Here is a 14,633-nt window from a genome sequence, read left to right on the forward strand (position 1 = left end):
AAAAAAGTAGGCTTAACTTTCATCAGCAGGCCAAAAATAATTACTAAATTTCTTGTTTCTTACATTATTTTTTATTTATTCTTATAAAAGTAACTAAAATGTAAAAAAAAATGTGTTTTGTGTGTACAAAAGACTTGTAATGTTTACTAAAAATCTGCCAAAATTCATAAGATATACATACCATATTACAAGTTTTAGCATGGATGCTTTCATAGTTACCTAGTCATTGCACGATCAGTCAAAATGATCGTGCCTTTATGGAAAAATTTAAAGTGTATACATTACATTTAAAACCATTGAGTTCCCCAGTGGGCCAGCAGTAAGCTTACTAACTTATAAAACTAAAATCTGGGGTTCTACTCCCCGTGGTGAACAAAGTGTAGATAGCCTATTGTAGGACAAAGAAAACCATTGAACTTTACCTGTCATAATCCAAGATGGTGTGTAATCTGTGAGCAATGGTAATGACTGTACACTCACTAAATTCAGTCTTTATTGTGTTCTGGATTAATTTGTCTGTTTCCAAGTCCACGGCAGCAGTGGCTTCATCCAAAACTAAGACTTTTGTCTTTCTTAGTAATGCTCGAGCTAGACACAACAGTTGTCTTTGACCCACACTACAAAAGGAATTTATAAAGATTACTAACCCTAATCATTGGAACAATTCTTTCAAAACTTTATTAAATAAAGTGCACAATTTCTAATTTTTATGGAGATGGAGAAAAAAAACATCATTCCTGCCAGTTCTGGGCACTATTGGTTGATTATCATGATTTTTGAATCTTGCTTATTACTTTACTCAGAAAACAAACAAAAATATACTTAAAGCAGGGATTTATGATGTTTAAAACTTTGTAACTCTGGTGATTTAAGAGCATCTACCCAGATGTCAAGGCTCTGGAATCAAGTCTTGCTTATTTACAGTTTTTCTTTCAGAAACTTACGAAACATGAGAAAGTAGTAGAGTAGTATTAGATATATTATTATCAAGAGAAATTGTTACCAAAATAGTATAAAATATGAGAAAGTTTAGTAGAGTAGCATCAGATATATTATTATGAAGAGAAATTGTTACTTAAGTAGTATAAAATATGAGAACGTTTAGTATAGTAGCATCAGATATATTATTATCAAGAGAAATTGTTACTTAAATAGCACAAAATATGAGAAAGTGTAGTAGAGTAGTATCAGATATATTATTATCAAGAGAAATTGTTACCTAAATAGTATAAAATATGAAAAAGTTTAGTAGAGTAGTATCAGATATATTATTATCAAGAGAAATTGTTACCTAAATAGTATAAAATTTGAGAAAGTTTATTAGAGTAGTATCAGATATATTATTATCAAAAGAAATTGTTATTTAAATAGTACAATATTTTGGATTTACAACTCTATCCAGTTTCTGAAGAGCTACTAATAACACAGGCCTGCAAATTTAAACTTCATAAAAGTTGTTCTGGTTTTAATAATGGATTTTCCATAATTCAGCTATGCAGATTTCAAAAATAATATTTTTTTTTCTGTCACATAAGGATTTTTTACAAATCAGGAAGAAAAAAAACTTGCATAGATCAAACTTACCACAAATATAACAGAATATTCTTGGTCATTTACACAACCTCTTGTTGCCATAATATTGTAAAGAAAATAATGTCAAAGTGCACACACAAACAAATACTATTCAGAAATGGCATGTCATGTGGCCTCTTAATTGTTTATATACTAGTGGCGTGTTTCTCATGGGTTCTAGAATGATTGATAAGACTCACGTCATTATTGGTCTAGAGTAATTTATAGCCAGGGGTTGTCAACATTTTAAGCATAACAAAATGTGATCCAATTTCAATGGACATATGACATTTTGTAGAAAATCTTCATATCTAGTACAGGAGGTTTTCACAATTTATGGTAACATTTACATATAAAACTTCAGCTTCTCTTGGGTAAATGAAAAGAATTCATAAACAAATGTTTCACTTATTCTGCAAAGCTTCCTCAGTTGATTAAAGAGAATAGAATGTACATTAGCTTTCAAACTGTTTAAACAGAAGCCACTGTGTGACAGAAAGACATTCAAATAAAGGTAAAGGGGACATCCTTTGTAAACATTTTATGTTAGGTTTCTATATTTTTATTGATAATTCATTATTAACTTTTCCTTTGTGTAAGTCTTGTTCTTTACCCAATATCTTTATGTTATAGTTGCTTATTTAGTGGTTAAGTTTTTATGTATTTATTTACATGTGATGATCTTTTTACATATTCATTAAATCGTATTGTTAAATTTCTACTAGTTTCACTGAAATATATATGTATATTTGTTCACAATTTTCACAGTTAATTTGGTAAATAGATCTGTATATGGAGTCTTCACTATTGTAAAATTTGTTCAGTAAATCCTTTTAGTTCAAGTTTTTGTATGAATTTTGTTTCAATATCTATTTCTTTTTGTGAGTTTACAAATTCTAATAAGCTTTTTTCCTGTGTATGGAATAATTACTATGATTTGGTTATTTTTCACTTCTTTTTTCTTTATTGTCTTGTATGTTGTTGGTGAGTGTTATTTATATCTTGCTCCTTTTAGTGATTTACCAATGACTAAAAGAGTGTTTAAGCTTTTCAAACAAGTTGAATTTAATTTAGTCAATCTTCTATTCTTTAGGTGAATAAAGATAGAGGGTAATGTTGTATAAGTCTTTTAGTGTACCTATTTTTTATTGATGACATGTGCTTATTGCCAGTTGATGTATGTTCTATTGTTAGAGTTCTTTCTGTGCATTATTATGGTGAATGTGTTGTGAAGTTGTGTGATGTTTAAATTTAGGAAGTTTATTATTGCTTCTTTTTCCTATTTTATTGTGTGTCTAAAGTAGTAGTTTTGTTTAAAACTACATAAAATCCCCAAAGAAATTATAATAGAACCTAAAAACACAGAAGCTAAAACAATAAAAATTTATGATAGTTTAAAAATACACAATCTAATTAGCATCAAACCAATTATATCTGTATATATGCATCATTCAACTATAACTTAGGCAAATATCTCTACTGACCATTTTCAGATTTGATAAACAAATCAGAAACAATAGTGGGATTTTCTTATGAAGTCACCAAAAAAAAATTACAAGGAATAGCACTAACAACCAACCATGTAGTTTTGACATAACTTCAGTCTTACAAAAATACTGATCTCTGAAACCTTTAACATTGAGATAGAATGGCTAAATTAAAAGGAAAAACCTTAATTCACAAAGTTTAAAACCTTAAGACAATTTTATATCCAAAAAAGTGCACTTAGTTTGAAAAGCCCTCTATCACTCACATCCTTATTTTCCCAACCTTGTAGAGATACATTGATAGCACATTTAGTAAAGATATTCTTTGTGTGTTAAAGTTCTACTGATACTTAGATATTTTGGGTGTTTATGCAATATAGCATATTACATATTACCTTTCTTGATTATAGTGTACTATCCATAGCAATAATCCATATTGGATGCTTTTTTTCATAAATCAATAAGTATATGAAACTTTGAAAGATAATGCTAAACTAAACTATACCTCAGATTATCTCCACCCTCTGCAACTACAAATCTTATCCCATCAGCCAAAGAACAAACAAATGGCTTAAGATGAGCAAGTTCCAAACTGGTCCATACTTCTTCATCTGTATAAGTATTACTAGGATCAAGGTTCATTCTAAGTGTGCCAGTAAATAAAACAGGATCCTAAAAATTCAATGTTAAACCCATGATTATAGTTCAGCTTCTACATGTAAAGTAAATCATTTTCAATAAAAACTTCTGGTTTTAATCTTTCTTATCATTCAAAATGCAGTAATTTGAAAACTTAAAAAGGATTAATTTTATTCATTGAGAAAAAATTTAAGTAATGTACCTATAAAATATTGGTATCATCCTTTTTGATTTTATATAAATCTATCAAATATTGCTGATTTGAAACTAGATACAACTTGTATGAAATTTTTATCTACTCTCAAGAACACAGGATTATCCACTGCTAATTATTTATTTTTATAATACAGCTTTAATAAAGTATAATTCAAATATCTCACTTTCCGATATGATCACTTATCTCTTCTCACAATTACAGCTATTCTCAATTTAACTGATCTGTCGTGCACAAATTTTTTGCTCACCATTAGCCTTAAACCCCAACTTAATTTCACATGTATACCATGTGGGTCAGCTGTGTTTAAGTATGCAAATTAGCATGTTACAACCCTTCACCAATAGGAGTGCAACACACTCTCCTGTTGCAGTTGACTCCCTCTATGCAGTTGAATCCAATCTTCATTTCTCAAATTTGGCATGACAGTGTTAAGCCCTAGTGCTTGATTTCAGACACTTTTTTTTTTCTTCAGTACATTTGGATAATATTCAGTTACTGATTTTTACATTCCAAAGTATTGTTTATAATCCACCATTGAGTTGGATTTCTTAAATTGCTTATATGCAGCTAAATCATGTGGTTTAGGTGGGAGTTCAAGGCTAGTGGCAAGCAAAAATGTGTGCACTAGAGGGTAGTCAAATTGAGCTGTAATTCTGAATGGATAATGCACAATTTCCTGTAATTTCGATGCTGTTCATAAAATGTGTATAATTAACACTGTCACTGACTACAAACTAACTCTTAATGCAGACAAATTTGGGGTTATAAAAGATTTATTTTCTCCCTATAGTAATACTAACTGTTTCAAAATGATTTCTATCATCTTAAAGTGATGTCATCTGAACTATCATAACAAACCTGGGGTATTATAGTTAGAATGGAACGTAAGTCATGCAAACCAATTTGGGAAATGTCTACACCATCAAGGATTATACTGCCCCCTGCTGGCTCAATTATTCTAAATAAAGCCAATGTCATAGATGACTTTCCAGCTCCTGTTCTACCCACGATTCCAACCTGAATGAAGTAAAAAAATATATTCTTTATGACAGAATAGAATTTTAAAAAATATATGTGACTGCTTTTGACAATATGTAGATGTAGAAAAAAATTATCTTCTTCAGAAGGCCCTAATAATCAACAGAAGACCTAACCTAAGAATTTTAACAATGTCTACAGTATGTGAAGAAAAAAATCATTAAACAGACCAAATTCTGCATTCTTTATATATTATTCACCTGTAAACAGAATAAAAATGAGTTTTCTTAAGAGGAAAATATAGAATAAAGCTGCCAAGTAAGAGAAAATTGGGTACCTTTTGGGTCCTTTAACAGCATGTTTTGTAAATTCAATAGGGCAAGAGCTTTGAAAAACAGAACTTAAATTCATTAGTGTCCTAGAAGTTATGATGTAGAGCTATTAATTACTGATAAAATCTAGAACTTCCAAGTAAGTAAATGAAAGATTCAACATATTATAATTGAAAAATTTCAGAGTAAGCAGAGATTTAAAAAATGATTAAGATTTATGAATGAAAGCATTGAAGTTTTATGATGGGTAAGGAATAGTTTCTGTCTTAGCAATGTTATATACTTAAATCTTATTGCCCTTTTTTAATTTATAAATTACAACCATGTTTTATTTCAACTTTTCTCACTTTGGATAAAGTTAAATTAAGGTAACATGTACCAAACACTTCAAAGTTTTAACTTCTTGTCACAAAACATTTTTCAAACTTAATACAAAGAAAGTAAAAATAAATTGAATTATTTGATAGATTATAAATATCCCTCCACTAGTAAATTATTACATTAAAAAATAATAATTATACTGTAAAAATGACTGAGTAGATATCTGTGGCATTTAACATTCACTTTAATTACATTGAATAGCTTTAGTAAAGAGGCCAGAAATATTTCATTATGATATACTCTCAAACTTGAAACTGAAATAATTGAGTTTGTTTCACATTATGAATGGCAATTTAAAAACAAAAAAGATGAATGAAAATACTCATTCATTTAAAATGAAAAATTCTTATATCCAGGTTGAACATGAAGAAAACAGATGAGTGGTTTAAACTGAAGAACTGCATATACCTCGTTCACAATTATTTTGTGCTATCAGTATGTGCATTTTTTTTTTCTTTGGGTTGTGGTAAAAAAGTGGTTTATAGAATAAGTGAGGAGAAGAAAATAAGTTATATTAGGTCTGCAGGAATATTACACTGAAGCAAAAAAGGATAACAATAAACCTATGTATAATAGCTCAAAGAGAGAAAAAAAGAGGTTTTGTAAGTCATTTACTAAGTGACTTCACTATCATATTTCTGCTATAATAAATCAAAAGTTGCTGAGAAATGTGATACTTGTTTAGCAGAACATTACAAGACTGACCTTTAGTTATTGAATTCTCATGATCAATGAAATAAAAATTTAGATGCTATGCTGCTTTAGTCCTTCATATTGTAAACATTTTTATCACTATAAAACTAACAAGAAGAATTAAATTTTATTTTGTATTGAAGATACAGCACAGGATGCTACAGAGTGATACGTATATTTAATATTGCTATTTATTAAATTTATTTTATTTAATCAACTTTCCACTACATCAACCTTGAATTTACTTTAGTAACTTAACATTTATATAATGTACAGATTCACAAAATAAGAATAGTGTTATTTGTGTAGTAAATGTAGTAACTTAATCTTACACCAATCTATGTTATGCTTCCATTCAAAAGCAGAAAAGAATACTGAGTACACAAACACACTCACTGACACCCTTTGATTGCAGCTGCTTTAAATGTGTACAGAATTTTTGTGAGCTGTACACTGTATACAGCACACCTGCATTCAACTGCCAGAAGCAGAATTATAATTTGTTTTCTACACTACAGTAGTAAGTGAAGAATTATACTTTAATTTTGGGAAAGCAGTAGTTACTCTAAATTGTAAAAACAATCACAAAATTAATTAATGAGAAGGGTAAAGTTATAAGCTCAAATTTAAAGACTAAATAAGATTAACATTTTCCTTACCTGAAAAATGTATTTCCAATAGATACTTACTACTTCACACAGTTTAGCTATCTTTCTTACACATCTGCTTTGGGGATTTGCATGCCACTAGCCTTTAATGAACTCCCATCTAATCTCATGAAATTTCTCATGAACTGAGCTACTGCATAATGACATCATTTTGCAGCAAAAGTCCTCCACCAATAGGAGGGTTTTAGAAAAGGAAAATGTTAACTTTCCACACCTACTGCACATGGTTTAGCTTGAATCCTATGTTCAAGTGGTGAAAGGACTAGTGCATAGTTTTGCTTAGATGAGCTTCCTTCAGTAAGTGCTGGAAGAAAATCCATGAAGTGTGACATCCAATTACAGGGGCTGCAGATAGGTACATATTCCTGTGGGAGACCACATTTCATCTCGATCAGGGTACATTCTTTACCCAAAAAGAAAGTTAGGAAAACGCAAATGAGCTCCATGTGTCACAGGGATAGGTAGAATAAGAACATGGTCATCCAAGTACTCGCACACGGGAGGTTGCAGAGCCAATACATGTAGTGTGGTTGAGGTGCATTCAGACTGTACCTACTGTGCTCTCTTCAACTCTTCCATCAGATTCTGTTGGACTGATACCAGCTGTGGGAGGAGGGCAGAGTAGTCATGCCATAGAGATTGGTATAGTGTGTGCACACTTCAAGTTGACTCAATTAAACAGATATTGGCCACAGGAGGTGGGTACCATACAGTAGTGTATGCTCACCACAACTCAACTGAACAGACAATGCTCAATGGAGAAGGGTACAAGTGTACAGTGTGGTTACCTCAACTCTACTGAACAGACATGACCGCAGGAGGAGGACTGTATTGTAGTACATGCTCATCTCAACTCTACTGAACAGACACTGGCTGCAGGAGAAGGGCATAAAATCACAGTTTGTGCTCACCTCAACTGAACTGAACAGATTTAGGCCAGAGGAGGATAGCACAAGTCGCTATGTGTTATATGTATAGCCATATGAGAGGTGACCTACACTACACTGACAGTGTCACTACCACCCCACTTGCCACTGTATTGGTACTCAATTGTATATCACCCCAGCGTACGAGATCAATTGATGAGGGTTCTCCATGGTCTACCACCTAAACAGCTAGGAACTATACATGGCAAGGGCTTTCCATGCTCCACTTGATGAGAAGGGAGGGAGATTTCACAGTGGGGAGATCCAGAGAAAATGCTCATATCACCATCAGTCCTTCAGTTAGGAAAGGTCCTCTACTGGAAACAGTGCAGTGGATGACTGTGAAATCCTATTTTGAAAAGCCAGCAAGCATGAGCCAGGAAAGCAGGCATAACATATCTCTAGTGCTGGATTTTTCCATGACAGTCCATGGAATAGGTACAGTTTAGACCAGACAAAAAAAAGGGTAAATTATAGAGATATACCATGGGTATACTTCAAGTCACAGTAGGCATATACAGAGCCAGGACAGATGGTATGAGCACTTTCTGTTATCCTGACTCGATGCAGATTTGGGGAAACAATTATACCCTGGAGACACCACCGGGCACCTGGAGGAAGTCTATGAAAGCAAAAAAGGCTTTGAAAGAGAAATAGTATGTATCATTCTCAAAGATGGTGGGATGATAGCAGGATGTCTTCCTGCAGAAGCCAAAAATCATCAGGAGATAAAATAGGCAAAAGATGTAGAGAAAAATAATGTTTGGAGAGTGTCCACATGCCTGCTTGAAGGAGCTCATTCTGATTCCAGCAAAGAAGAGATTTAAGAGAAGAAGAAAAGTGAGAAATTGAATGTGAAATAGTCTGCAAGCATACCCAATTCAAGATAAACATGCTTACCAGAGGAGCTAACAGACCCAACCAGTAAGGGGAGAAGGAAAGGGGTCTATGAAACAAAGGAGGTCTGTGAATAGGCACACTGAACAGCTCAACAGGTCATATAAGCTGATCTGGGTCTGAATGGTTCAACAGGCAAGAGACAGAAGGAAGGGAGATAGGAGAGAAGTATGGACAACCTCTCAAGTAGTTAAAGTCTGAGGACAGAAATATCAGACTGGAGAGAGGGATATAGAAATGTGGTAGAAGACGGTGTGAGAAGCAACCACAGGATAGGTACCCAAAACAGCAGTAATAGTAGGTGAGGAGGAGGAGGAAACAAGCCAGGTACAAAAGGTAGGAAGCCAACAGTTCCAATGAGGCATGCACTGCATCATGGAAACCTCATTAATGGGAGCAGCAAGAACAGGATGAAGAAACAAGAAGGAGTGGAACAGAGTGACGAGGACAGTGGAAAAAAACCTTGTAGTACTGGAAAAAGAGAAAGGCCATGGACAAGGCCTCCCAATAATCAGTGCAGGTGCAGACTGAGAAGTCAATGATGAACAGTCAAGGAAAAATGGTACAAAGGTTGTCACAGGATGACTGCTAGAAGGACTGATGATAAGAGACCACTCACAGTCACTGGTAGAAAATGGCAAAAGAAGTATGACATGAATGTGACAAGAGGAGCAACACAAAAGTGAAAAGTCCAGCCTGATGGGTGACAGAATGGGCAAATTCCATGTGCAAGTAGGAGGGAAGCTAAGCTTTGATGAAAAAGGAATGCATGAGTGTGAAGCAAGAGAGGGGGGGGATTGAGGAAAAGAAGGGGGGAGGTCAAAATTCCTGTGAACCAAGGCTGAGCTGGGCAAAAATGTGCCAACAATAGGACTTGAGAAGGAAAGCATCAAAGAAGAGAGAGATCCTGTGTGAAAGATGGTAAGCAAGTGCAGGAACTATTCTAGACAATCTAATCACTAAGACAATACTCCAGGAGATACACACAAAGGGGAAAATGGATACCAAGAATGAAAAACATGGGTCCATAGTAAGGCTTTCCCCAAAGAAATGAGGGGTACTAGGGAAGCCAAAGTCCCCAAAAACAAAGGAACTTGTTTTGTAGACAGAGAGTGGGAAGTGTAAAACCTGGTGGCTAAAAATGCCATAACTCACAGATGAAAAAGATAGGCTGAACTCAGTTGAGACAAGAGAAGAAAAATCTAAAAATACCAAACGGTTAATGGATGTGGGAAATGACGTAGATCCAAGGATAATTTCCCCCTCCAACTGAGTAGCGATAGAAAAGGAAAGAAGGTAGGAGAAGAGGAAACATCCATGAATAGACTAACAGAAATAAATAGTCTGAGAAAAAGAACACCAGCCCCAGGCCATGAATTTGGCAAGCAAAAGCCTACACAATGTCAAGGAATATAAGAGAGGCTGACATTGAGTTGAAAGGAAGAGCAAGGAAAGGAAGAATATGAAAAAGGAAGAGGAAGTACAGAAAACAATGGGAAGGCAGGCTGAGAAAAACGTGTAGGAAGGTGTCCAACACATTGACCATGACCAACTGCAGACTGGGTGAAAAAGAATGTAGATGGGAACAGAAGGAGGTGAAAAGGAAAGGGGAAGAGGAGCAAGGAAAGAGACCAAGGTAAAGAAAAGAAAAACGACTGTCAGCAGAAATTGAGACCAACAGTTGGAGAGGAGACAAGTATCCAAAGAACAATATATGGCTAAAAGTCATTGATAAGAAGAGTTACAAACTACAGTACTGGTAGAGGGAGTGAGAGTAAAAGTGGAAGGCCTGGTATCCAGAATGAGAATTTGAGAAGAATGATCTAGATGAGGAATAGAAGTAAAGGACAAGTTCAAGAAAGAGGAAAAATATCGAGAACAGAAGTCTTATGACAGCAGTTAAACTCAACAGGGAAAAAGGAACACCACAGAAGGTATGTAGGAAAATAATAGGAGCCAGACAAAAAAAGAGGTACAGGAAAGAGGAAGACAACTCAACCCAATGAGTTCTGAAAGTAGGAGAACAAATTATAGAGGGATAAAGCAGAACTGGAACAACCTAAGCAGAGAAAATAATAAATTGCTACAGAAGCCATCAGAAGCATAGAAGTGCCTCAGAATTAGGAAAGGGGATATAGAAGGGTGGAGAAAAAAGGATGAAAATGGGGAACCAGAAGTAAAAGAAAAAGTAAGAGACATGAACCCCATACTGGCTAGATAAATACCAAAGACAGGGAATCTAGAAAAGGAAAGGAAGACTACAAATCAGGACATATGAGACATGCATGTGAAGGGGATGAGAAAAGAGCTATAAGAGAAAGAAAACAGCATAAAGCCTAGTAACTAGCAGGGAGAAATGACAAGATAAACCCCAATAATCGTAATTAATAAAATGAAATTAATAATATAGAATACAGGCAAAGGTTAAGGAAAGGAACAAACCTGAGAGAGAAACCCAGAAAGAGATTGAAAGGTTAAGATTGTCTCATGAATAATAAATTGCTTTTCAAAGTAAATCAGATGAAGGATGTAGTCCATTAGATCATTTCCGACTGTTGAGAAGAAATTCAGCCAACAGGTCAGGAGAAGGTGGCCCATAAAACGTGGTGATCTTCAATGGTTTTGACAGCTAACAAGCCTCCAAAAGCAAACGACAAAAATAAGTGTGAACAATGTTACATACTCTGGACCACTATAAATCACCATCCTTTGAGAATTTGTAATAATGATTAAAGCTTTCCACACATAAGCTAAGGGAAATGAAAATCAAAGTTTCATTTATGATACAAATCTCTGAAATTGAACACAGATTAGAAAATTCAAATACATCTGGTCAACAGAGTGTCGAGGAGAAAAATGGATTTCTCAAATGCAAATTCATGGAGGTGTGTCACCCTCCTATTGGGGGAGGGCTTTTGCTGCATAATGATGTCATTATACAATAGTGCAATTCAAGAGAAATCTTGTGAGAATAGGTGGGAGTTCATGCAAAAGTTCTAAGACAGATGCATGGGAAAGATAGCTAAATTGTGTGAAGAGATGTTGTATCATTTCAAAAAAAAATTTAATATTATTCTATCTATATTATAAATAATAAATTTAAGACAGCCAGTTTTGAAGTACTTCTACATGTTTAATATGTGTCTACACATTAATGATAGTGAGAAATCATAAAACAAAACTGTGCATGGTGTGGTTGTTATTCTTACTGTGCAATCGAATACAACACTCAGGTGGATTACTTAGCTTTCATCTGCTTCTTACTGAAATTCCCATGTGCTCGTGAGCACATATTTGTAGGTGATGTGTAGTTTTACCAATATAGGTAGGTGGCTTTATAGCTACCACAAATGTATTTATATATGACCTATGAGCACATAGGAATGGGTAGTGTCTTTGGTTTTAAACATATTTTTAATCCTAAATGTTAGCATAAATACTAAACATAGCTTAATTTGAGTGTAATATATTTGATTATTTTTTTAATCTGATATTTGAGTTCGAAACTTTGTTTGCCAATGAAAAGAATGATAAGAACTAGTGGATATTTTGAGACAGTGTGTAACTTTTTGGTAGGTTCTATTTTATTTTTTAAAATTTTCATGTGATAGAGTGTAAGGAATTAAGGGGATAACCATTACTTTGTAATATGTTATGAATTTTTTTAATTTCTGAGTGAAGACAGAAGTAATCAGAAAATATATTATATACTCTGTTTAGATAATACTTACTCTACCCATTCCAATGCGCTTGTGGATCATATATAAATACACTTATGGTAGTTGTAAAGCTACCTATATTGGTAAAACTACAATTCACTTACAAATACGTGCACACGAGCACATGGGAATTTCAGCAAGAAGTGGATGTAAGCTAACTAATCCACCCGAGTCTTGTATCTGATTGCACAGTGAGAATAACCAGCACCCCATACTTCTAGAAAAGTGTAAAATTCTCATCTCCAGAACCACAGAAAACTAAGCAACTTTTTGAAGTTTGGACCTTCCTTCTTCAGAGGTGAACTACAAATGTGCAGGAAATGTAAAGTGCAAGAGGTGGGCTGACATAAAGCCACTGAAGATCATATCATCAACTTTTATACTTTACACTTTCTGTTAATTTCCTTTGGAGAAGGAAGGTCTACCTTTTGAAAACAGGTTTTGTTTGTGTGAATAAAATGTAATTAAATTTTTGTGGTAATGAATAGCTCTTAAAGCAAAATGTGTTTTGTTACTTTGACATACCTTTTCTTCAGCTTTGATACTGAGATTAATATCACATAAAACTAAGTTCAACCCTTCTCTATATCTTGTGCTATAGTTTTGGAATTGGACAGCTCCTTCTGCAGGCCAAGGCTGCTTTGGTTTTTTTTCTTTGATTTCCCATTTTGGCTGTAGGAAGCATGAATTTAGTTACTAAAGTTTAAAAAAATATTAGAGTTAAAAGTGCTTTTTTTACAAAGGATATTCACTTAAATGAGACTAGTTAAAACAGTTCAAAGGGCATTTCTTTTGACAGGTATTCAAATAACTAAAAATAATTTCATTAACTATTGCAATTCAAGAAAACTATGGTCAGAAAACTTTTTTTTACATAAATGAAAGTTTTATTTTTTTTATATTAAACATTACAGTTATTGGTTGATTTTTGTTGTTGTTAAGCATAAAGATACACAATGGATTATCTATGTTGTACCCAGTACCCACTATGGCACAGTATTAAAACCCAGTTTGTAGCGTTATAAGATTTCAGACTTACTACTGATCTACTGTGGGGGTTGGGGGTGGAATTTTACTAAAATGAGAAAAATAGTATGGTTGTGAAGACAAAATACAAACAGGTGGATTGTGAGTCCATTACCAAGTGCTACAAAACATCTCTGAAAATAGAGAGACTGAGGATTTAGGAATTTCTGACATTAACAGTACTGTACAAACAATATGCCAGGTGATTTGTAAGTTCCATTTATAGGCAAATATTTCAGATATAAAGGTAGAGGAACAAAGATCCAATTAGTTGTTATCCCATATACAAAAGTACAGATTTATACTCCACTTTACCTGGTGAGCAGGTTCCCCAAGTGAATATAGATTGGTGTATGTCATTATGAATGTCTACAACTCCATTGTGACTAAAACTGGCTTTATCTGTACAGATAACATTGGATCCTTCTTCATTCATATTAGAAACTCACTGCACATATCATAATGCCTTTCATAACCCTCTTCATGAAACCATAGAAAGAGGTGAATATAAGATGGAGGAAACATGTTTTTGTTCAGCATCTTAACAATAGATGTTTTACTAATATTACTATGATAAGTAATACTGTAGTCACTGGTAAGATAGTTTTGTGTGACAAATGATAATATGGGGGCTCCTTTCTAAATATGAGTTGTTCTTAGTCTGCCCATACAGTATTTATATGCAAATAAATCTGCAATATGCAGGTGCAGACATATATTTCTATCATATGATGACATTTCAATATTTTTTATTTTTTTTAGATCCTTCAAAGAAGCAATGACCTGATTATGCAATATTCTGACTTTGAATCCAATATCTAGGTTTGTGTAACAACATTTTCTATGGTCAAATTTTGATCTAATGTGGTACAACTCATTGTTCCATTTGTTATTGTCTACACCTATGCCACTGTCATTGCAGGATTATGATGCATATTAATAAAATCGACATCAATAATATTATCACACAGGATGGGCCACAACACCTCAAGTCATTAAACAAACAATTATTTTCCTATCACTGGACTTATGAATCACCTTGTATATGTTATTATATATATATATATATATATATATATATGTGTGTGTGTGTATACA

General features: G+C 33.6%; 1 protein-coding gene across 1 annotated transcript in view; it reads right to left on the reverse strand.

Moving 5' to 3' along the window:
* The window catches only part of LOC106466418 (multidrug resistance-associated protein 1-like), a 157,213-nt gene that overhangs the window by 2,729 nt on the left and 139,851 nt on the right, over window positions 1-14,633 (reverse strand). The window contains exons 27-30 of the mRNA XM_022394417.1: window positions 13,035-13,181; window positions 4,774-4,932; window positions 3,565-3,731; window positions 423-617 (exon numbers count right to left, since the gene is read on the reverse strand). Of these exons, the coding sequence (XP_022250125.1) occupies window positions 423-617; window positions 3,565-3,731; window positions 4,774-4,932; window positions 13,035-13,181 (668 nt within the window). The remainder of the gene's footprint in view (window positions 1-422; window positions 618-3,564; window positions 3,732-4,773; window positions 4,933-13,034; window positions 13,182-14,633) is intronic.

This window comes from Limulus polyphemus, unplaced genomic scaffold (genome assembly GCF_000517525.1).
Source record: "Limulus polyphemus unplaced genomic scaffold, Limulus_polyphemus-2.1.2 Scaffold2252, whole genome shotgun sequence".
In the NCBI taxonomy this organism is placed as follows: Eukaryota; Metazoa; Arthropoda; class Merostomata; order Xiphosura; family Limulidae; genus Limulus; species Limulus polyphemus.